The 23,043-nt window shown below is 39.3% G+C and overlaps 3 protein-coding genes across 3 annotated transcripts; 1 reads left to right on the forward strand and 2 right to left on the reverse strand.

Moving 5' to 3' along the window:
- Window positions 1–7,156: 7,156 nt before the first annotated feature.
- On the reverse strand, window positions 7,157–10,398 carry mzt1 (mitotic spindle organizing protein 1). The gene is made up of 3 exons (XM_072390817.1): window positions 10,107–10,398; window positions 9,837–9,982; window positions 7,157–7,596 (listed from the first exon to the last, which is right to left on the reverse strand). Exons 1-3 carry the CDS (start codon window positions 10,156–10,158, stop codon window positions 7,573–7,575), a joined length of 222 nt encoding a protein of 73 aa, XP_072246918.1. The 5' UTR covers window positions 10,159–10,398; the 3' UTR covers window positions 7,157–7,572.
- A 96-nt stretch (window positions 10,399–10,494) lies between these two features.
- On the forward strand, window positions 10,495–15,019 carry bora (bora aurora kinase A activator). Its single transcript, XM_072390816.1, has 12 exons — window positions 10,495–10,596; window positions 10,840–10,994; window positions 11,204–11,310; window positions 11,448–11,493; window positions 11,603–11,681; window positions 11,826–11,861; window positions 12,135–12,191; window positions 12,277–12,554; window positions 12,878–13,040; window positions 13,146–13,699; window positions 13,854–13,994; window positions 14,500–15,019. Exons 1-12 carry the CDS (start codon window positions 10,575–10,577, stop codon window positions 14,518–14,520), a joined length of 1,659 nt encoding a protein of 552 aa, XP_072246917.1. The 5' UTR covers window positions 10,495–10,574; the 3' UTR covers window positions 14,521–15,019.
- Window positions 15,020–15,360: 341 nt separating this feature from the next.
- On the reverse strand, window positions 15,361–22,989 carry dis3 (DIS3 exosome endoribonuclease and 3'-5' exoribonuclease). The gene is made up of 21 exons (XM_072390814.1): window positions 22,463–22,989; window positions 21,974–22,131; window positions 21,390–21,586; window positions 21,209–21,282; window positions 20,867–21,034; window positions 20,535–20,699; window positions 20,296–20,409; window positions 20,041–20,178; window positions 19,765–19,911; window positions 19,553–19,669; window positions 19,356–19,457; window positions 18,804–18,868; window positions 18,519–18,603; window positions 18,198–18,325; window positions 17,987–18,073; window positions 17,736–17,892; window positions 16,835–17,049; window positions 16,525–16,693; window positions 16,048–16,206; window positions 15,803–15,925; window positions 15,361–15,677 (listed from the first exon to the last, which is right to left on the reverse strand). Exons 1-21 carry the CDS (start codon window positions 22,679–22,681, stop codon window positions 15,609–15,611), a joined length of 2,856 nt encoding a protein of 951 aa, XP_072246915.1. The 5' UTR covers window positions 22,682–22,989; the 3' UTR covers window positions 15,361–15,608.
- Between the last annotated feature and the right edge of the window lie 54 nt (window positions 22,990–23,043).

Here is a 23,043-nt window from a genome sequence, read left to right on the forward strand (position 1 = left end):
TCCCATCATTTACATGGAGCTTGCAGTCCTTTCAAAGTGGCTTTCACGGAACATTGTGTTGATAATGATCTTGAGGGAGAGAGACACAGATCTCCAGAGACCATCTCACCAAAAGACAAGGGGGAAGAGGATAAAACTCTGACTGTACTCCAACTCAAAGGACTATAACGCTCTTCCCCCACCCACAACCCCCTCCTCTCTCTCGAATAAGCCCTCTTGTGTTTTTTAATTGGCAGAAATTAATCTTTAGGATGTAGATGGTAGATTTACATTCATTAAAAGTCAAGAGAGGAAGCCAGGCTTGATGCTAATCAAATCTGCTTAATTATGCTTAACATGAGTATCTCCAGGGGAAGAAAGAGAGGGGGAGACAGAGAGAGAGATAGCTAACTCGAACTTTTTACTTTTTGCCTTTGATAACTCCTGCTGAGTATGGCCTTTTCCTCGCCAAAAAGAAATGTCACGACTCTCTTTTTCCATCTGTAGAAAACAAACAGATAAAGCCATCAGTGTAAATCAGAGCTGATTCATGTGGTAAATTTCCACCTTAAAGTCTTTATTAGGTGGTAAAATGATCAGTCTAAACCTCTCAGGCCAGCGCTTTGTAACTTTTAAGGCTTGTGGCACCATCTGATAATGACATATGACGAACTCAGTTAACTTAACAACAGTGGCATATATGAAGATCTGATAAATAATGCACCACCTTTCAGAAACCTGTTCCTATAACCTTGAATGTGTGTTTTTTATCTATTAATATTTTGTACTTTAGCTCATTCATCCACAGTCTTGTGGAGATTACTGCTTCTGGCGGGTTGTTGGGTGCCCTGGTGGGAAGTGACTTCCAATCACAACAGGAAGGTCGCAGGTTGAATTCATGCAGCAGTCATTGTGCATTAACTCCCCTGAAAGGAAACAATGAACTAATGCAAAATCTCTCTTGGTGCTTAAGTGTAATAATACAATGTGCCCTACAGAAGGGAACACACTTTTGCTTCACTCAGTTTCGAATCAATTTGTGTTTCAGGTCTCGGAGTCTTATCATCTCCTCTCTAGGCTGCATAAGCCACTGTTAGCATGACACACCTGAATATCCAACCAAAGTGCTGTATTGTGGGTTTTGTAGGCGCCAGGTTTTAAAGGCAGATTTGCACAGAGAGAAGGGAACAACTTTGCTGCATTGATTTTTATCTGCCTTTATCATCTTATATTGCCACTGGAGTTCAATTCTAAATTGGTGGAGTATCCTGTCTTTGAAGTGCTTTAAATTCCTGAGACAGTGCAAGCCTATCTATCTTCACTGCCGGAAGAGTCCCCTTTCATTGAGTTAATTAATGTTTTATATCTCCTTCGATTGCTCTGATTGCTTCAGTACTGTATGATTAAGTTTTAACCTCCAACATTTGCCTCACTTTCTTTTTTTCCCCTTTTTTATATCATATTGGATAGTCCTCATTAGTGGGCTGTTTGAATGTTTCAGAAGGAAATAGGTGACCTGTGGCTGTAATTTTTTCAGCATGCTTGGGTGGGCTTATTGATACCACAGAAACAAAAGACAGGTTTTCATCCAAAAGAGTGCGGGCCAAATACAGACATCTGGAGTCAGACAACTTATTCTCTTACTGCCTGAAACAAACACGCAGAGCTTCCTCAAAGAAACTAAACCTGCTGCAATCTTCATACTTTAACAGCTCATATTTATGTTGCCGTGATGCCATGGTGAGCCAGAGAGACAAAGATAATGGTCATGTTGTGTCGCTGCTTGAAAGCTGAGCTCTGGTCATTTCAGTATGTCTGTTTTGGCCAGAGAGCAGCAGAAGCATGAGGGAAATGTGTAGGTGGTTAGATCAGCCGATGAAGTGTAAATACCACTCAATCTGTTCTCATTAGAGGAGCAAAAACATACGAATCACTTCGCCTCTATTAAAAATGCCCCAGGGTCCTAGTTAAGTGTCTGTGTGTGTCTGTGTGTGCTCATATATGTGATTGTGTGAAAGAAAGGGGAGAGGGGGTGACAGAGTGATGTTTTGGCATTTGTGTCTGCAGTGGGGATCTGAAATGCCACCACCATCAATGCTGCCTAATTCTCAGAAACAAACTCTTAATCTGAACAGACAATCCGTTCCGACAGCCTCTGTTATGATTCAAATCAACTTGGAGTGAAGGGTGTGTGTGTGCTCTTGTGAGTGAGAGAGTATGTCATTGTGTTTTGGTATGTGATTAGGTGTGTGTGTGTTTGTGTGTGCATGGCCAAGATATCACACATCCATTCTGCATTCCCCTATGATAATGTGGATTGATTATGGATATGATAATGAGAGGCCGGCGCGGCGTCACGACCTTCACAAGGTCTAATTGAAACAAGCGTTGGTCCTCCGAAGCACTTATCAAGTCACACAGCACATCATTAATCACGGAGAATACAAGCTGTCATTGTAACACACATGCTCACGCACACACATCCTCTGTATTTTTCTGTTTTCCTAACATACTTCTCTCTCGCGTCTCCTTTCTCTTTTAGAGTCACACACACACTCTCACAATGCAAGCTGTCACTACAATATGGCTGGTATTGTCTTCTTTTAAGGAGAGTGGACAGCTCGTCCACCCTCCGTCTCTATTTTCTTCAAGAAAAGTTGAACAGGCCGTTGGAGTTAAACCTTTACAGAAAAAAAAAACAAAAAGAGTGAGAGGAGGGGGATTGTTCAAACATTTCCACAAATATGAACAGCTGTTCACTTCACCCAAACTCGCCTGAAATTGAATTAGCCCAAGTTGTTTTACTACCTGCTTTTATTAGGAGACAATTTAACAACCAAATGTGATTCCGATGTCTGATTAAGGCAGCATATGGTGCCTACCTGTTAAACACAATGTGTTCAGTAGGAGCTTAACGCCTCGGTGAGCCACTCGAATAAACTAATAAGCCTAATATCATCTTAGTCATTACATAGTCCAACACACACAATTCCAATCTGATAAAAAGGTGGTTTCATTATCATCATAAGGAAAACACAAGGGAGTTTGCATGCGCTGTGTTGATACCATCATCAACTTTGTTAATTGTTATTCTATTAAATGCTTTTGTTAATGAAATCAATTAATACATTAAAACAAGCAGGGAGATATATGATTATTATGCATCTATGCAGAGTGCAGCTAATTACAACTGTAAATCAATCAATTCTACATTAATCAGGTTGGAAAATGTCCAAAAACAACAAAGTCACCAAAAGACTTTGAAAGTTTTTTTCTTTTTACATATTTTGATTGCCATGCCATTATCCTGTCTAATGATTGTTAACGATCCTTTAAGGAGTTTATGATCCAATTTCCTTGCTGTGAATTTAATTGGGACCTAAATAGTATCTTAGGGAGTAAAAGTGTGCCCCGTATTTAATCAACAGTGATGTATAGGGGAGAGCTCTAACAAGGTCACAGAACTCTTCATAGGGCAAAAACAGCCCCTGAAGCTTCATATCGCTGAAGGATGAGGGTCAGAGAGGCTTGATCAGTAACAGAAATACAATAGATCCATCACTTAAGCTCCAAGAGACACACCTATAAACACAGCCTCTACAGGATATACAATACTGCAGCTTTTTAATAACTGGATGTCAGGGCTCAACCTAAAGTAATACTACATTTTTTGGAGGAGGAATTAAATATTCTCTTAAAAAATTAAAAGTGCTGTCAGAGGTAACTTAAATCTTTTCTGCCCTGCTAGTCTAACATAGTTGAGCATTACTACTATATTAATATGATGGTTTATGTAAACTAATGTATACAATTTGCGTGAAAGAGAGTGTCTCGTTGCTGTACTTATTGTTCAATATAGCAAGATCAAAACAATCTAAACATAAAGAATTGACCCTTTTTTTTACACCCTGCTTATGATCCTATTACTCTTGCTTTCAGTCAGGTTGCCAGATGATGATGATGATAAAAAAGTAGTTGTCTGTGCCTATGTCTCTGGGTTTAAAAATTGCTGGTAATATTTGGGATAATATAAGTACACATTTCAACAAATTACATAATGTTGGTGATGTCATTTGCCGACATTTAAGGCTAAACGTTTGAGTAAAAACATAAACACAAAAAAGAGCCTACAATGTTATATTTCATACAGCTACATATTAAAGCTAATGCTATTACGGGCTGCTGTGGAGCAATACAACACATTTTACATCACTTTATGCATGTTTTATGTGCAATTCTCACAATCTGCAAAATAATGATAGCACAGTCATCAGATAAATGCAGTGGGATAAAAATATAAAGTTTGCAAAAACATTCATATGTATAGGCCGCAGTCAGTCTGAGATAATAATGCATGGACAAGGGAAATAAAGTGGTGCCTGATGGGAGTTTTGTGTCTTTTCGATTAAATTACACCCACATAGAAATAAAAGTGCCTGGCAAAGGTTCTATCGTATTGTGGGCTGTTTTTTTTTTGTTGTTGTTGTTGTTGAGGTGTTGAATTTTTTAAGCAAATTATTACATTAGAAGATTACCAAGGACTTCTGGAGCAAAATGTGTAATCCAGTGTCTGAACACATTGAATAACGCATTGAGCTGGTTTGCAGGTTTGAGGGGAAGGTCTTGAGTCTTAAACTAAGCAGCAGTGTGTCTCTCTCTCAATCCCATTGAAAACCTGCGAGGAGGCCTTAAAATCTACTATTGTATAAAGGATTCCAGCAAACTCACATGAACTTGAAAACATATTGGAGTTGCCAAGACTATCAGCAGACAAATGCAAGAAGATTGTGAAACGCTTCAAGAAACTTTCAGAAGCTGTCGTCATTGCCAGTGGTTCTTTCACCGAATTCTACGACAGGAAAAACCCTGTGTCAAATGTTGTTTGTATTATTTCACTACGATGCAAGGTTTTATTTTCAATGGGTCAGTAATGTTTGCTATTTTACCAAAATATTACTTTAACACACATTTGATCATTTTTTGTCTGAACATAATAATAATTCTGGCCAGTACAACACCACCAAGGTAAACATTCTTTTGTCAATTTTCACTATTGTGTGTATCATGGGAATGGAAGCTTTGTAATATGTGAATATTTTAGAAAGAACTTTGTCTCTTGTCCAGAAATTCTGCAAAATAAAAGTTTTTACTTTTTTTTTTACAATCTCAAACTCACAAATATTATCCCTGAAATGACCATATAATGAGTAATAAGACATCAAATGAACAAACAAAGCCTGGTCTCAGCAGGGAGACCATTACACCTTCCTGTTTATTGCTAACGATAATTAGTGACCTGTATGTAAGTGTGCTCACAGAGATCTTTGGCTTTTGGTTTAATACAGCGTCAAATTAAGCTCGACACTGTATGTGTTTTCATGAGACAATATGGTTGTAATTTAGGTTTGGAACAAACATAAACAGACCATCTTTCTTTATACACCAGGAGCCTCTGATCAGTCCAGTCTAATTATTATCCTAATATCCATTGCACACACCTGAACTGTAATTGCTACTCATAGATTTTTCACCCATAAACGAGACTGCCCTCATTTATTAGAAAAATAATTCTCGGCCTGGATAATTATCAGACACGGATATAAACACCTTTAGAAGTTTGGATGCGAGGACATGCTTACCTGTTAAGTTGATACAGTCATGTGACCTGACCATTGCCCTAGTTGAACACCTCTTAGATGTTTATGCATATATGGACGCTAATCTCTGTTAGGACTATGGGATTTGGGAATATTTTGTTTAACAGAGATCAAAGTGGCTGGCTTGGATAAGGACAACCCCTCCAAACAGATCAAACAGACCGCAATGCATCCTGAATCGCACGCCCTTAGTAGCCAATCAAGCTGTGCATAACTTTTTTTTTTCCTAAAAGAAAGGGATTCTTGTTTTGCGTCTAACTCTGTCAACATCTCATGCAGCCCACCCCCTCCCCACCAAGACCTGGGTTTGCTCAGGCTTATGGACTATCAAGGAGAGCCACTGCACCAAATCAGTATGTCTCTCATGCTTGGCTGACATGATGCTGGTATTGAGGAACAGAGAGATACTGTGTTAAGAGATCAAAGCAGCGGTACAGAGATTTAGACTCACAGCCTGTCAATCAAGATGGCGAGACAAAGCAGAAGAAGACAGAAATGCTTACACATACACTCCTGTGCACTTGCTAGCTTGCTCTAGTGTGCCTGTGAGGCGTTACTGTCAGATGGCTTAGAGGCTACTCATTTGTAGACATCTCCAGCGATGTGCGAACAACTAAACTCTCACATACTGAGGGACACGCACACACACAAGACACTGATGAAAGCCTGTGTGGATAACAGGTTGCTCCTGGCCCATATATCGGCCTGTGGAGAAATGTTCTGTGCTCTCAGCATTTTCCCTCATCTAGAAGATGAATTGAGTTATTTTACAGACAGTGGAGAAACAAAACAATGCCGTGTGCTCAGATAGGCGATCTAGGGGCATCACTTCTGGTAGATCAAAGACAGTTTTAGTCAAGTTTGCAATATATCTCAAATACTTTTTGTGGATGGTGTGCAGGCATAAAAGAGCAAGGACTTCAGAATCAACAGGACATCCTGCTGTAAGGACTGACCTTTGCTCATGTCTTCTTTGTTGTGAAGTATGTTGTTGGCTGTTGATGCAATCACTCTTCTATTGTCTGTTTTTGTATTGTATTGTGTAATGTTCTACCAGTCTGTTGTCCCTTTCGCCTAGTCTGACGGGAAAGATTGTTTCCTTTGTAAAATCCTTTGGAAAGATTTACTCTTAATAAGGCGAGGCCTGAGAAAATGATATTGCAGGGGGAAAAATGCTTTGTTAGACTCTGAAATTGGACTAAGGCAACAAAAAATGGGAATGAGGTCATGTGACTTTTGGATGAATCTGATGAACAATATAATCTGTGACTTAATCAAGAAAGCTCCAAAGTTGTAACCTAACAAATTTCTGAACACTAAACGACCTGGAACTGGGATTAGAATAAGAAAGACACACCCCCACCTTGTGGTCACTGTTGGTAACCTTTTAATTCAGATTATTCTATCAATGATAATCACATAAACTGTTATGAAAAAAAAGGATAATTTCCTTGGTGAAAAATTTTAAACAAATGAAAAGCGAAACAATACATAACAAATAATACACATTCGAAAAAAAGTTTAAAAACATTTACATTTGAAAAGTGCAATCCAAGTTGATGATCATAAGAAGTCGGTGACATCCTCCTTTGACTGACGGCAGGCAGGATGTCATTGCAAATTTGAACTCACACTTCACAATCTGCGTTAGAAAACACTTAGTCTAAAGTTACACACATTGTGGCAGAGCATGCCCTTATTTCATATTTCAGGGGACGACTTGTGTTTAGAGAAGTGACAGATGTTGGCATTTCTTCACAAAAACCCAAACACAAGTCTAAGCCCAGAAGATGACAGCACATTAGTGACTGAGGAGGCACAGAGGACAGAGCCAAAACAAATCTGAGTGGGCAGGAAAAGCCAATGGTAAGTAGGTGTCCAGGAGCAGGGGATGATCCAATTACAGGTCCCAATCTGAAGTGATCTGACTCCATCTTCAGTTTGTGCAGTTCTCAGAAACCTGAAGGAAGACAAATTCATTCAAACATTATAAATATACATCATTCCTTGTTTCCTTCCTAGCTGCTAAATCTTAGCCCCTCCACATGTTCTAAGTGTTCTTGGACGTTAGACCCCGAGTTGATTCTGATGAGACGAAAACACTTTTCGGCATTTCACCTCCACCACTATTGGTGTGTGTGTGTGTGTAAGTGTGTATAGGTGAATGAGAAACTAAGTGCTTACTTGGACATGGCTAATGTTAAAAGGCAGAATACAAATGCAGGCCATTTACAAAATAATTGTAAATTGCACAGTAACTTTGCAAAACTGCATGAAAATGAACTGAACAGGAGAGGACAGCTGAGAATGTTTAACATGAAAAATGCAGCTTATGTTGCGTCTTTTTCAGTATTTGTATATATTTATATATTCACAATTGCGCACTCAAGTCTTGTAAAAATAAAAAATCCCTTCCGATTAAGGGTGTGTTCACAATTCACAAATTCAGTTTGATTAAAATGTTTGGCCCATTTAAAGAATTGCAGTCATCCAAGCCTTACTATGTGCCAAACAAGCGATCCAAGACCCCTTAAAACAGTAAATCTGGGGCCACTATCAACTCAATCCTGATGCTGTTCCATTGAAATATGACCACAGCACAGACAGACAAACAAACAAACAGTACTTAATTCCTTATTCTAATCTTACATCTTTCATGCAAATGAAGGAGCAATGCTGCTGATTAGTTTGGTTCTGGTGTCAGAAGCAGCATTTCCTTGAAGAACATCTTCGATTGTGTGTATTTTGACTCATTAAAACATTTTAAAAGTTCTTACAATTATACAATACAATTACAATACAGTTCTTACAATACAATTATATATAGCATCTCCAAATCCAGCAAGCATATTCGACCTGACATACAGCATTGCTTTGGAATTTTGGAAATTTCTTCAACACATTATACATCAGAGAAACTGCAGTTAGTGTGACCTGATCCAAATCTGTCGATTCGATTTTTAAAGGAACAAAACAACAAACCCTTCGGTTTTCAGTGCTGGTTGCTAAAATGGTCAGAACTTCTGAAATATTTTGTAAAATCACAGCAAATTGAGGGAGTTCCAATGAGCTAAACTGCTCATTATATAGCACAAGACATTTTTAACATTTTGAGGTCAGATAACTCTATATCTCCACAATGACGAATCACCACACTTGGAGGATGTTTACTCAGGTTTTTTCTTTAACACATAAAAAAAATTTAATAAATGAATGTTCGGGCTTTGCAAAGCATTTAATTTTTCCTCAATAAAATAGTTCAATCATTTGCCATTCTTCCTTTTTTTCTTTGGATCAAGCAGAGGAAAGAAGTTGTAGAATCCCTAAATTATGAGGGGAAAAATTATGGAGGTCACCTTGTAATTTGAATTTGCAAAAGAAACACCTGCATAAGTCTCGATACACAAATAAGTCTGTGGTTAAAATATAGTGCTTGCAGAGCTGAATGAGCTATTGTACCCGGCTGTTTGGCTGGAAACATGGCCAAGACAAGCAAGATGTCACTGGAAACAATGGAGAGGATTATAAACGCCTTCAAAAGGGTAGTTTTCTTCTGAATGTAGTTAAAAATGTTGGCTGCCTCCAGTCAGCTTTGTACAAACAACTGATGATATAGGGCTGATGTGAGGTAAAGGACCAGAGGAGATGGCAGTCAATTTTGGAAACTTTTCTCATTCCATCAGTTGAAATTCGGTTCGGTGATGCTGAGGTCATTTTTTTCAGGATGATATGCATCTTGCCACAGAACAAAGAGCATTAAAACTTTTCTTCAGATAAATGTTTCTCTTAACCGTTTGCTGTCTGTATCAACTCAATGACATAGCCAGCTAATGGTCCACAAGTTATTTCAATTGAAAAAATTTTTTTTTTTATTAGAGTCCAATGTTTTACAAAGCCAGAACGTTCAGGCATTAAACAAAATGATTTGTGTCATATAATCCATTTGTCTATTTTAAACTAAATTAAAAAAAGCTGAATGAACATCCTCCAAGTGTGGTTATAACACAGTTGTTTGTCAAGGGTTTGTACACTGGCAAATAATATTATCTCTCAAGAATTACTTTATTGAATTAGTTGTTGATGCTAATCAAAAATCAATCAACAACTACTGGTCAACAGGGATGGGTGCTATCCTGCGACTTAATGACCCCAGCAGCGCCATTCTCTTTAATCATATGAAGAGGTGAACCTGTAATGTACCTTCAGGGACTCAGAAGCTTTACGCAGCTCTTTGATAACTGCAGACAGGGCTTCAGGGTTGATGCCTTGCTCACACAGTCTCACACATATGGACAGAGACTCCATGTCCAAACCAGTGTTTAGCAACCTTGAGATTTCCAGCAGGACTGTTGGGAGAAAATGAATAACGAGATTAATGACATGACGTGCTAAGAGTTAACTCTATATGATTAGAAATTAGTCCAAATGTATGTCACAAATAAGTTGCAATAGTTTAAAATAAATATTTACCATCCATTGTCTCTCGGACTGCGTTTAGGTTTGCATTTGCTGCACTTGCCATAGTGATAAATGGAAACAGTTAGCCAAAGCTAGCGAGCAAGTGGATCACCTATGGAGACTAGAATAAGTCTCTGACGCCACGATAATTGGTTTATGCGAGCAAGTTATGACAAAAGTTCAGCCAGACTTCAAATATATCCTATTTATTTTACACTGAACCAGACATGCTTATAAACACACATAACCGAATGGTAACATTAGCAGCTAGTTAGCAACGCTGCTTTCTAAACACGGCATCGAAACTGGCGGAGGAAGTGACGACATAATTGTCTTCATTGGTTACCAAGAACTTCCTGCAATATTTCTATTGGCTGGAGGGCTTTGTGGGCAAAATTGAAATGAACATTTGAACTGCCCTTGAAGCTGGTTCTTTGCTGCTGGCTCTCTTGGGAAGACTGTTGTTTGAGTTCGTGGTCTATGTCTTGGCTTAATAACAGTTGTAAGTACCAACGGCAAAATATATGTTTTACGTACCACTGAATTTTAAGTAACGTGATTAAACGTATGTAAAACTGAAAACTTCTTTTCTCGTCGCTTGCTTCGAAGTCAAGTAAACGCTATAGAAACGGGGAGAGTTATGTAGATAACGTACTCAGCTTGAAAAAAAATCACCCCACAACAAAATAGATTGTCATTTTAGTGTATTATGTTTCGATCCTTTGTTGTGTCCTTTTGTTTTCAGCTAAGATGGGGGACCACCTTGAACAACAGATAACGCCAGAAACTCCTGGAAGGCCTTCCATAAGAAACCCATTTGAGAGTCCTAATGACCACCACCACCTGCGTGAACCCCTGGTTCCGAGCCCATCGGTGTTCAAGTCCAAGCCTTGTAAAACTGTAAGTCCGAACACATCTTACACCTCCACCCTTGAATATTTTAGACCCATTGCAGTGTAACACATGAATTATCATATACTGTACAATACACACTGACTGCAAATACGTATGACGTTTGTCTTTAGCTTTACTTTATCAACTTTAACCTTACTTCCCCAAAAAGTATATAAGTTGTCCTTTATGTACTTCCTCATCTGTCTCTTCCCCAGACTCCACCTAAGTTTAACTGGTCTATTGATGAAATGGCCAGTCTTCTGCCAGTACACATAGACCCTGAGGAAATCCAGCGACAGTCTTTTTACCTCAGCCAGACAACGTACGTACTGAAAACTCTTAAATTCCCAGAGTAAAACAGTTGGTTGGCCTAACTAAGAACAGCTTAAATCAGTATATTTAATAATGTAGAGACTTGCTAGAATTGCAGTGATAAGACCATGTTCTTCTTTATTTTAGGATGGATTCTGACGCTGAAGAAAAATGTCAGAATGCTATTGAACAGGTAAGGTATTCAATCTCAGTCTGTTTTTTTTCTGTATTCATTAAGTAGTTATTCTATTTATGATTTATCGCTTTATTTTGTATTTGAATCTTTGTCCCTCTTTGTAAAGTTTTTCACCAAAGGAACCATTGTGCCTTCTCCCTGGGCAGCACCAGAGACCCGTAGAGCCCCTCAGTTTTATAAGAAAAGTAAGCTCTACTTTTGAGTCTTTACATTTTATGTATTCTGATTCTGTACATTTAAGTATGTTATGTTATGCATGTTCATTTGCCTGTTTTTTTTTTTTAATTAAATTTTTTTTTTTTAATATTTATTTATTTATTTATTTGTAGGTCCTACAATTGCAGAGGAGACAGAAAAAATCTCGGGTCAGTACACCTCCTTTTAGAGGGTTTAACAAAACGTAAAACCCTCTTAGGGTTAGATTTGTTTTCACAAGTCTGTACATGTTCCACACAAACGATGCAGACAACTAAACCACAACATGAAACATCAGTTTCTCTATCCAAACCTGTGTGACTGAATACAAATGAACAGTTTGTCAACAGCTGAACTGGTTACAATACTCTGTAGTTGCCTTTTTTTTTTTTTTTTTAACTCTGGAATATCTTCTAATTTGTTTTTGTCTTGTTAATTTACAGTCGCTTGCCAGACAGCCCTTTCCCTGCCTTTGGCTTTTGACATGGAGAAAGTACTAGGTAAGCCTCGATTAAACTCCAGCATAATCAAAGTCAGAAAGTTTCATATGACATTTTACTATTAAGTCATGTTTGTCCATCTTAGGAGAATATTATCGTTATGAGGAAGTATGTGATGCAGTGCAGGAAAGCCTTAGTTCCTCGTCCTTAAGACGAAAACTCTTCCTTGATGGCCACTTCAGTTATAGCAGCTCTGACAGCTCCAGCCCACCGAGTCCGGAGAGAGTCCTTAACAAACTGGAGAAGACGTCTCCCCAAACAGAAGGGGCTGTCGCGAGAGCTGATCGTTCTCAGGGAGAAGTAATATCGCCTGTCTTTTCCTCCCCTTTGACACGTGGTACGGCGGCTCCGACTCCCTCTACGGTGAGTGGTGACCTGTTAAGAAAGAAATTATTGGTATGTTTGGGGCTGACTAGGATTTAGAACATCAGATGAAAGATAAAAAATGATCATGGAAGAAAGGAGAAACAAGTTACTCTGGGTATCTGTAGATGGCAAACATTTGTTTCTACCTGATCTGTCTCCTGCAGTTTTTTAATCAATATGAACATTTTTAATTTTGTCACAACAGAAAATTATGCTTTGATTTATTATTATTTCTTCTCAATAAAAAAAATACATTTCAAGTGATGTTAGATGAACTGTTGCGCACCATAACAAATGAATGTACAACCTTTTAATCACAGGGTCAGTTCTCATCCAGTCCCATCCAGCATGGTCGCTTCATGGACTGCAGCCTCGGCAGCATCAGCAGTCCTATGTTTCCTCATGGGTCATCTCCCGCTGGACACATCTCCCCTACTATTTCCCCTATTATTGCCCATGTGGCACATACACCCATAGGCTCAGGTAGACAGCTATTCTTTGTAACTCAGACATAGTTTGATTTATTTTTTTCATGGGGGTAGTGTTATTTAATTTCTTTTTTTTTCTTTCTCTGTGCACTTCTTTCAGCTGAAAGGAAGCAGCCAAGCAGTTTGACCCCACGCGGCAGTCGGGATACACATGTCACTTCCTGTAACGAGAGTCCATTTGTTGAAGGTTGCTCTCCCATTCGTAGCTGCTCTCCTCATCAGCTTCATTACCAAAATGAGCCTCCGCACACCTCCAGACACAAGCTCAGACCCAGAGTCCGCTGCTGGGCTTCACCTCCTCTCATTTCCCCAATCCTTAACCCAAAGCTACTAGACAATCAGGAGGATGAACACCACCACCCATCCACTTCTACCTCCTCTTCTCTTCCCTCTATGGAACTTGATCCATTGTTCCCTTTGGCTCAGGACACTCAAACTGCTCCTACTGTAAAATTTTGCCTTGATCCTATGGAACCGGTGAAAATGGAGGAGGGCAAAGACATGGGAATAGAAAGCAGGCTGGAGGAGGAAGAGGAGGAAGGTGGACGGCTGACCAGCTCTCGCATGGGCTATGTGTCTGCAACAGAAAGTTCTCAGATGTTTATGTCTCTTCTGACAGAAGGCAGCAGCACCCCATACGATTCCAGCATGCAGGTTTGTGAGGGAAATTTCACCCCAAGACAACTGAGAGCTACCTTCTTTCTGCATTTCATTATATTTTTAACTTGTATGAATGACCTAATTGTTCATTTAGGAATGATGGGTTTTTCTGAGTACTTGTGACTGACTGCTGTTTGTTTGTGTTCAGGTGGATAGCGGCTATAACACTACCTCAGCAGGTACTGCTAGTTTAATTGATGGCCTCAGCTCAGACTGTCAGAACAAAGAGTCCCTCAGTTCCAACCTTGTGGAAGAAGCCTTCCTCATCACTCGACACACTAAACTTAAGGTAAGGTTAATCCTTCACACACAATCACAGCATTGTGGTTGTTGTATTGTGTCTGTAAAGCTAACTAATCTAATGACTAAGATGGATTGCTAAAATTGCATTTCGTTCCTGGGAACTTGTGACTTTTGAAGGATCCTTTCTTCTCCCTATATTCTATTGAAAGAAGCTAAACAAAACTACAGGGGCACTTGTTATGGAAATACACCATTCAAACTTGGTCACTTGTCCTCTTTCCATGAAGTGTGGCTGAAGCACTCTTCTTCCTTTTCTGTACACTAAGTGCAGAATACTTGGTCAGTGGACTAATCCACCTTATTTTACCATATTTTAAATTGCAATGGAAACGCAGACAACAGCAACGTGAAAAAATGTTTTACTTGAATGCAAAATGGTCCCTGGGGATAAAAGTAATGGGTCACAATGCAGCTTTGGAGACAACAAGTACCAGTGTACAGCGGTCTAAGTCCTTTTGATATTTCACTGAAAGAAGTTTCTTATTTTTCAGGGGTTTTATCCTCAGCACTGAGCCGCCTGAGTTCTGCATTAAAAGGGACATCTCTTCCAGTGGAAGCTTAAGATGATTGCTTTGGAATCCAATATAAAAACAAGTTTACACTGTTTGCAGCTTTTACAGTAAATTAAGACTGAATGTTCAGCTGTTGAAGTGGGTTTGCAATGAACTGAAGATGGTTATTTGTTCTTTTAAGGTTAAAGCTACCAGACTTAAAGCAAATGCTCTGCCGCATTATATTTGATCAAAAGGGAAGTCTCACTTAGCCCTGCTGTAAGACACTGAAGTCTAATTCTCCATCAGAAATGTTTTGGGCCCCAATATATAGTTGTGATTAAATGTCAGTTATTACAGTTCTGTATCAAACTCGCACAACGACCTTCTTGAATGCTGTATCGATGCCTAGGAGTTAACATTATTTGATGCTGACATGATCAACCTGATTGATCCTGCGTTTCAGATGACATCAGATCTGTACTGTATTTATGTGATTATAAAACTGTATATCATGATGTTTTTGAGCTTTTTTTTAAATTCAGGTAACTTGTTATTTGTTTTGTTGGACTAAATATTCCACGTTATAACACACTGAATAATGCCACTCATGAATTAAAAGCTGAGCCTTTTTTATCATAAACAAAAGCATGGGCTGGATCTTTGTCGCATTAAATTAACTTTAAGTCTTTGTTTGGCTTCAGATGTTTTTGACTTGGATCAAATGCATAATAGTCACAATTCCACTCAGCCGTTCTCTATACCAGCTTAACCCGTTCAGGGTTGTGGGTTTATTACTGGAGACAGAGAAAAATGTAGATTAATAATAATATTTAATAAGTAACACTTTTAGTTACACTGCATTTATGGCATGCAGTCCCTGGCACTCATCCATGTCTATACAATGAGAAATGTTTCAAATCATGAAAGGATAACGGTAATAAAAGTGTTGCAACTGGCATACATAAATTTAATAAAATGACTCTTGAAGTTGCTCTGAGCATAACACTTAATCTTTTTCAATACACCCAAAAAGTCCAAACTGATTGTAGATTCTGGATCTAGAAGATAGTCGTGTGGTTCTGTGGTGTTATGGAGCTGCTCCGGTTTTAGCTGTCCAGCTTTGGTTTCTTGGCCTGTGGTTCGACATCGGGGGCAGGAACACTCACACCAGAGATCTAAAAAAATAACTACTGTGTTTTTGAGTAAACTCAACATATTTCAAATCTAAATACTGCACATTATTAGCCAAAGCAACAGACGAAGGAGGAATAATATCTAAAGTTGTTCAGCCTGTCCTTACCACAGGTTCAATTAAAGCCATACGGATCTTCTGGTGCTGAATGTTGGAGTCGTCTAGGCTGATGGTGACCTTCACTTGATCAAATATGTGAAACGTGTGTTGTTCCACCTTTAGAGTTGGACCCTACACATATGCAGAGGAGATATTTGAAACACAGTTCGTTTACAAATGACTAAAACTAACCGATGACTGCTGGAGTTTCATATTCATATTCATAGTAAGTAAAATTAATTCAGTGTTTATACCTCTTCCTCAAAAACAATGTTTGGGGAAACTTTGCCCTTGGTGTCAAAGAAGACTGTTCCCTCCAGTCCAAACCTCGGGATGAGAACAATGATCGCATTCTTCCTCACAAACAGAACAAATCCTTCTTCATTCAGTATGCCTCGGCTCTTGAAGAACAACTGAAACACATTTTTTTTTTACAAGCATGAATTTGTGGTCATGATAAGGGTAACAGGACATGTACGCACTCAGTATTACATTTCACCACTTGTTTAGGATTATTTCTTTAAATAAATCAACTCCATATCACAGAATATTTGCATTAACAGTGACTGAATATTTTACTACTGTTGACTACATAATATTATGTTGAAACAAATGTTTTTGAGGTATACATTAATTTAAAAAATCATCCTATATAATAAAAGTGTTGTGATTTTATACTGCTTAAATATGTCAGGGCTGCAATATAGAGCAGTGTGTCCATATAATTTTACCTGTGTGTGGAAGGCCACAGATGCTCTCTGTGCATACTGAGACATTTTGTGTCGGTAGTTGAGGTTGTTGCAGAGGGCCGACTGCTTATGTTTCTCCATCAAATCTGGGTAGGTGCTGTCTGCTCCGATGGCCACTGCCAGCAGGCGGTGCACTATGATATCTGCATACCTGTGTGGGATCGCAGAAAAGCAGAAAGTTGTTTATACAGGATAACAAAAAAGTTTAGGAGAAGGAATTGTTCATATTTCTTTGTTAAAAAGCCACATCCAACATATCAAGGCAAGATGAGTAGTGTGTCTGTTTTCATACCTCCTAATGGGTGATGTGAAGTGTGTGTAAATGGGCGAGGCAAGACCATAATGGTGGAAATCACTGTCCATTCCAGAACAAAAATAGACCGCCTGCATCATGCAGCGAGTGGCCAAGATGCGCAACAGTGTGTTAAAGTATGGGAAGCCATCCACTTTTGCTACATCAAGGGAGTCGGCCAGTGCCTTGGCTGAGTCTGTGTGGATCTCCACATCCTGATAAGCGATAAACAGAACTGTATGACATGGAAAGCTAGAACATGGTAATCCTTACATACACATACACTTTGTGCTCACAAACACAATACATCCTGCATTTGTCCAGAGGGGGGACAGAAAAGCTGCACCTAAATTAGTTAAATTACCCCCTTATATTTGTTCAGAGTGCTCACAATTAAATTTGCTGGTGAGCGGGACAAAGTTTGCTAATACGATAAGTGATGCATACGGATGCTAGAAGAAATGGCTAAACTCTTCGAATAATCTTATTAAGAAAACAGTTAAATTTGTGCTAAAACGTTGGTTATGTAAAACAGAATGGCTTGATAAGGAAGAGGCAGATTTCCTCTGCTAGGAATGATTTTACACTTTTCATCTGTAGAGCAGCATGTCTCTTTATTTTTTTCTGACCATCTGACAATCTCAAAACCTTGTTAAAGTGCACTTAAATACTATACCCTGCCCTTAAATGTACATTTATAAGAACATTCTTATCAGTTTCATTCAACTATGTTTGATCACTGAACAAATCTGAGTTGCTGGCAGCGATCACCTTGTTTTGTAAGATTCAAGATAATTTGAATGATCTTACTGCTTATTAGTGAGCATGTTTTCGTTTAAGACTCAATACTAGCACCGGACACAGGAATATGAATCAAACTTAAACAACTGCCTGAACTCACCTTGGACTTTGCAGCCTTGAGCAGCACGTCATAGTTAGCTGGAGGTGGTGCTGGATGCTTCCTCAGTAGAGCACATTCTGGAAATTCATCATAAATCTTCTGTGCAACTGAAATATTGGCCAGCAACATGAACTCCTCCACCATAGAGTTTGTTTCCCTGATTACACAGAAAGGTTCGTTTGCAAAAGACAGAATGACGCACAAATACAAAAGAAAAAAGTAGCTTTTGCAGAGGGAAAGTTTCAGCTTACATGAGTTCTTTGGTCTGGAGGTCTATGGGGTCATGGGTTTCACTGTCCATGTGGAACCGAACCTCTAATGATGACAGTGTCAATGCCCTGAATGACATAAAACGTGACACAAAAAGCAATCCCTGTCAATTACAGCCACTTTAAAAATATAGTTCCCGTACTGCGTTTCATCAATCCAAACCTCTATTACTCCCTCGTCCTTACACCTTACCCCTTCTCTATCCTCTGCCTCTTGAGGATTTTGGCTAGTTTGTTGAGACCCCGCAGGCTTTTGGTGATATCATCATTCTTGTTGGTGTCGTCGATCCTCATCTGAGCCTCAGCATATGTCTGAGATGCCTTGAATAAAACCAAAAGCAGAGAGAAAATCAAAGAACTATCAAATCATGTTTGAAAATATATCGACCTCATAATGTTCATTTATCCAATTTGATAAACAAAGCAAGGGGGTGTATCGACTGCAGGAAATTAAAAAAAGTAAAGAGAAAAGGAATAGAATAAATTTTTTTGTGCTCGTGTGTCGGTACTTCACCTTGGAGTTGATAACGCTTTTTGTAAACCGAGTCTTTAGAATTTCTGCCTTGTGGTTCATTTCCCAAATACATGAAAAAGCCAGCCTGGTAAAATCAGACAAACAATGTGCATTTAAATTATATCAACTGGAATTTGATCGGGGGGGGTTATGGCTGGTATTTACAAACTGTTCATCCAGATGTTCAAGTACAATGAAAGAAAATCACTCAATCTGTTCATTCAGAGGAAAGAACTAAGCTGATTGTTGTGAAAGTTTGTGTGTGAGTGTGTCTTCAGTCCTCACCTGTCCACATCAGAGCGTAAAGAGCAAAGATTGGAACTGAGCAGTTCAGGAACCATGTCTATCCTCTGTTGGACACAATATTGAAAAAAACAAAATTAAAATCATCTTATCCACCATGCCTGTCTTTAGAAATGTCATACAGCCTTTATGAAGAGACAAACAGAAGACTGGGATGGAATCAAATAGCTAAAAATAGAGCTTACTTTTTAAAGCAAGAAGTCTGAGTAACAAATATTAAGTAAGCAAAGATTACCATTTTTCAAAAGGCAAGTTTATAATGAAAACAAGGCTGCTTTTCTAGTTTTTATTGTCAAAAAAAAAGCAAAGTGTTCTTTCAGTTCAAGAGTTTCAAGAGTGAGTTCTAGTTTAAGAGATTTTTCTCCCATTTTCTTGTAAAAAGCCTGTAGTGGAGATTGTTGTGACGTCTGGCATTCACTGCTCTTTACAGGTCTGTCTACAATATTTCGATTGTGTGTTTAGATATTTTCTCAGAACATCTTTATGCTGTGGATTTAATGCAGGATGTTGTGAAAACACTGAGGATTTCCTTACTTTGCCGCACAAATACACGGTGGTACCACGGTTAGCAGCCTCTTTGTCCAGCGCATTGCCAGGTCTGATGAAGTGACTGACATCAGCGATGTGGACCCCAACCTACAGAAAACGGATCACATGCCAAGACACTCACCTTTAAAACAGACAGAGAACTCACTGCTGTTCCTGATAATGTATGTGTAGAATATGTGCACCTCAAGGTTTCCATTTTTCAGCTCTCGGCAGTGCAGGGCATCATCTATATCTGTACATCCTGGAGGATCCACACTACACACTGTCAAATGCCTCAGATCCTCTCTCTTCTCCATGTCCTATTCAACACATCCACATTTATTCATATTCAAACTCCTTCTTAAACGTGCAATAGAACTACAATAGAGCTTAGTTTGTCTCAAAGAAAAGTGACCTCGGGTGTGATGGCCCAAGGCATCTTGGGGAGGAAACTGAGCACAGCCTGAGAGAAGGCCTGATGTGGAACATCATGCTCCAGAAGCAACACTTCTTGCTCAGTGTCCTTCTCTCCTGCACCTCCCAGACTGCGGACAAAGTGACCCTGAAAAAATAAGAAAAAAAATAAAAGACACCCCTATAGACTTTGTGTTTTTACTACCTCATGTAAGAGAAATCAACAACTATGTCTTGCTATACGTCGACAAGTCAGTCTGAAGGGGATCCAACTTACATTTGGATATCTGGAGTTTTTTGGCCAGCCATCAATGGCCACCATGATCCTCTGGCCTATGAGTGAGGAGGCCTGTCGTGTTTCAATGCGAATGCGTGGGATACGGCGGTCTGCGGGTGTGAAAAGATGGCGGGTGGACTGGAAGAAAAATGGAAAGAAAAGAAACTCAGTGCTGATAACAACAGACTTGTAAATGCCAGTTAGAGCTTTAGCTTTGTATTCTCAAATTAATGATAGTGAGCTCTCTAAATCTACCTCTTTGATTTGGGAGACCATCAGCATGCCGCAGAATGGCCTCCAGTTCCTTTTGATGATTCCCACCACTTTCCCTGTGGGTTTTCTGGCTGCCTCAGCTGCTGATATCCTTAACTGCTCAGACACACAGGAATACAGAGGTCACTAATGTACTGAATTGTGCTCAGGCTGTTTAAAAAATGCACAAGTTCTTTTTCCATGGTGCAATCACTCTTCCTTTCAGTAATAGCAAAATTCACCACTTTGTCCTCCTCATCTTCGTCCGCGTTATCGTCCTTTGCAGCACCGTCATCCTGCAGCACGACCGACGAGGGTGCTACCCACTGACTCCGTGGCAACAGCTGCACAGCAACCACATCCTGGTGCACTGCTCTGTTGAGGTTCTGAAGACCCTGGATGAGAACCTGGCAGCAAGCCAAAAAGGACAATACAGAACTTGAACAAGATGCAATTTCTCTGTCATTTAACAAATTGTTATTCTTCAAACAGCAAAATTAAGTCTTATATACATAGCACGACAAATTCTGATTCCTATAGCATTGCATCCTCACAGACAAATGTCCACACACACCTCTGTGCTGTCTTCCCCCTCTCCCTGAATAAAGACTGTGGCCTCCAGATAGTTGTCCCTGCTGGCCCTGAAAGAGCCCTGGAGGAAGGAGCCGCTCTTAATCCCCGCTTGAATCTTGGACAGAGGAAGATGCTCCGGAAACAACACTTTACTGCTTGTGATCTCATTCTGAGGAAGGAAAGAAAACGCAGAGTGGGAAGGTGACAAAAGAAAGAAAGAATAAAAAATAGGAGCTAAAACAGGAGATAAATATAAACAATCTGCATGCAGTGTCACTTTAACAACAACCAAAAATTGCATTTATTTCTGTGCACAGCTACAACAAACTGTGCCACTGTTCACCTTATCATCACTGGATAAAGCCAGACGATCCACGAGCTCAGGGTTTGCTATTAGACTCTTGATGTATTCCTCAACTAGAATGTAAGCAAATAAACACAAAGCATTCAGATGATGCCACTTAAAGGCAAGCTTGTATCCAACTAAATGTAGTGTCTAAACGGTGGATTAATCTAATAATTACATTTGTACACCAACAGGCCGTTATCCTCTGCTTTCTGCTTGTTCCCTTGATCATTGGTGAGGAGGACCACTTTCAGCCCATCTGTGTCAGACTCTAATGTTTTCAGATGCTGGCTGTACCATCTGACTGCCACACGGATCGCACGATCGTTGCGGTCATTAGCGCTCTCCCCTGGTTCACGTTCAATGAATGTCTCTCTGGAGGAAAAGAAATCATAAGAAAAATCACTCAGCAAAAATATATATATGTGTGTATGTGTGTGTGTGTGAATGCTTTTCGATAGCACCTGTACAACAATATTTCCAAACAGAGTGCTGCATCGTCTCCTCTTTTAAATACAATTGGTAAGAGTTAGCTTTTTTTTCCCCCATTCTTGCTTGATAAAGAATTTTAGCTACTCAGCAGTTGTTGACCTCACATCTATTACAACGCTCCAAGATTTAATCTTTAGCTAAATATAGTATTTATATTCAATTTGCAGTTTGTTGCATTATATTTTTCTTTACTTTAACCCAGCTATCTATCTTTTCTTTTCTTTTCACCTTTTCAACAATCAGTATTGTGTAAATATCATGATGTGATACCTGTGGTGTTCATTGGTGAAAGTGTAGAAATGTTTCTCTTTCTCATGTATGATGTCCTTCAGGCGTTTATAGACCGGTGCACTGCGGTGGCGTACCTCCTGCAGAACAGTCTGAAGGATTATCACATTACGGATCACTGGATCTTCCAACACGTCAATCTACAGGACAAAGTGTATCCATACGGATGAAGAGAATGAGGGGAAAACACGTAATGAATACACTTGATCCAATGGATGTTGAGACTGACATAAATCAAAGCATCATCCTATTAACTCAAGACGTATTAATCACAAATAACATGATTATTATGTCGGATAGCCCAGCAATGGTAGTCTGGCGTGGCATAATAATAATTCTTCATGGTGCATAACGCTGCAATATCAGGCAGAAACCTGTACTTTACTTTCTAAATTGAAAACAGATGAAATTATCAAGAAATAGTCACGCTAGATAGTACAAACACACATCACGCGTAACAAGTGAAATCACCTGATGTAGCACCACATTCGTGTCAGGTACCAGATAGTGCGGATAAAAGCACAGATTACTCTCAATACACGCGTCTTTCTGCAGCACCGTGGAGTCCTGTTTGCATTCAGTGCAAACTTCACTTCCGCACCAAATATCATCTCTCAGGTAATGCTCACGCACGACCTTCATCACCCCACCCGACCGGGTTTTCTTAACGAAGGTTTTGGACTTCAACATGATGATTTTAGAATGCCCGAAATGTTAAATCCTGGTGTTTGAATCACAGCGGTAGATGAAGCCAAACAGACTGCTGCCCATGTGTAAACTAACTCAGTGGGCCGAAAAAATCTTCTAAGAGTTTAATAAACCTGTTTCTTTTCAGGTGTTTTTGGTAACATACTTTTAATTTATCTTCTATAAAGAAGTCAAATCAAATCAAATCAAAAGAACAAGTTTGCTTTAAAAGCAAAGCGATTTGTTCTGGTTTAGGGTAAAATACTATATAACATCTCCTGTTAACTTTGGTTGTCCATCTAATTAGCCATGATGAAAACAAAGCAGAGGAAGGCAGAAGAGCGAGTGATTGGTAGACCACTTAA

This window comes from Leuresthes tenuis, unplaced genomic scaffold (assembly GCF_036924035.1).
Source record: "Leuresthes tenuis unplaced genomic scaffold, fLeuTen1.0.hap1 SCAF_8, whole genome shotgun sequence".
Taxonomy (NCBI): Eukaryota; Metazoa; Chordata; class Actinopteri; order Atheriniformes; family Atherinopsidae; genus Leuresthes; species Leuresthes tenuis.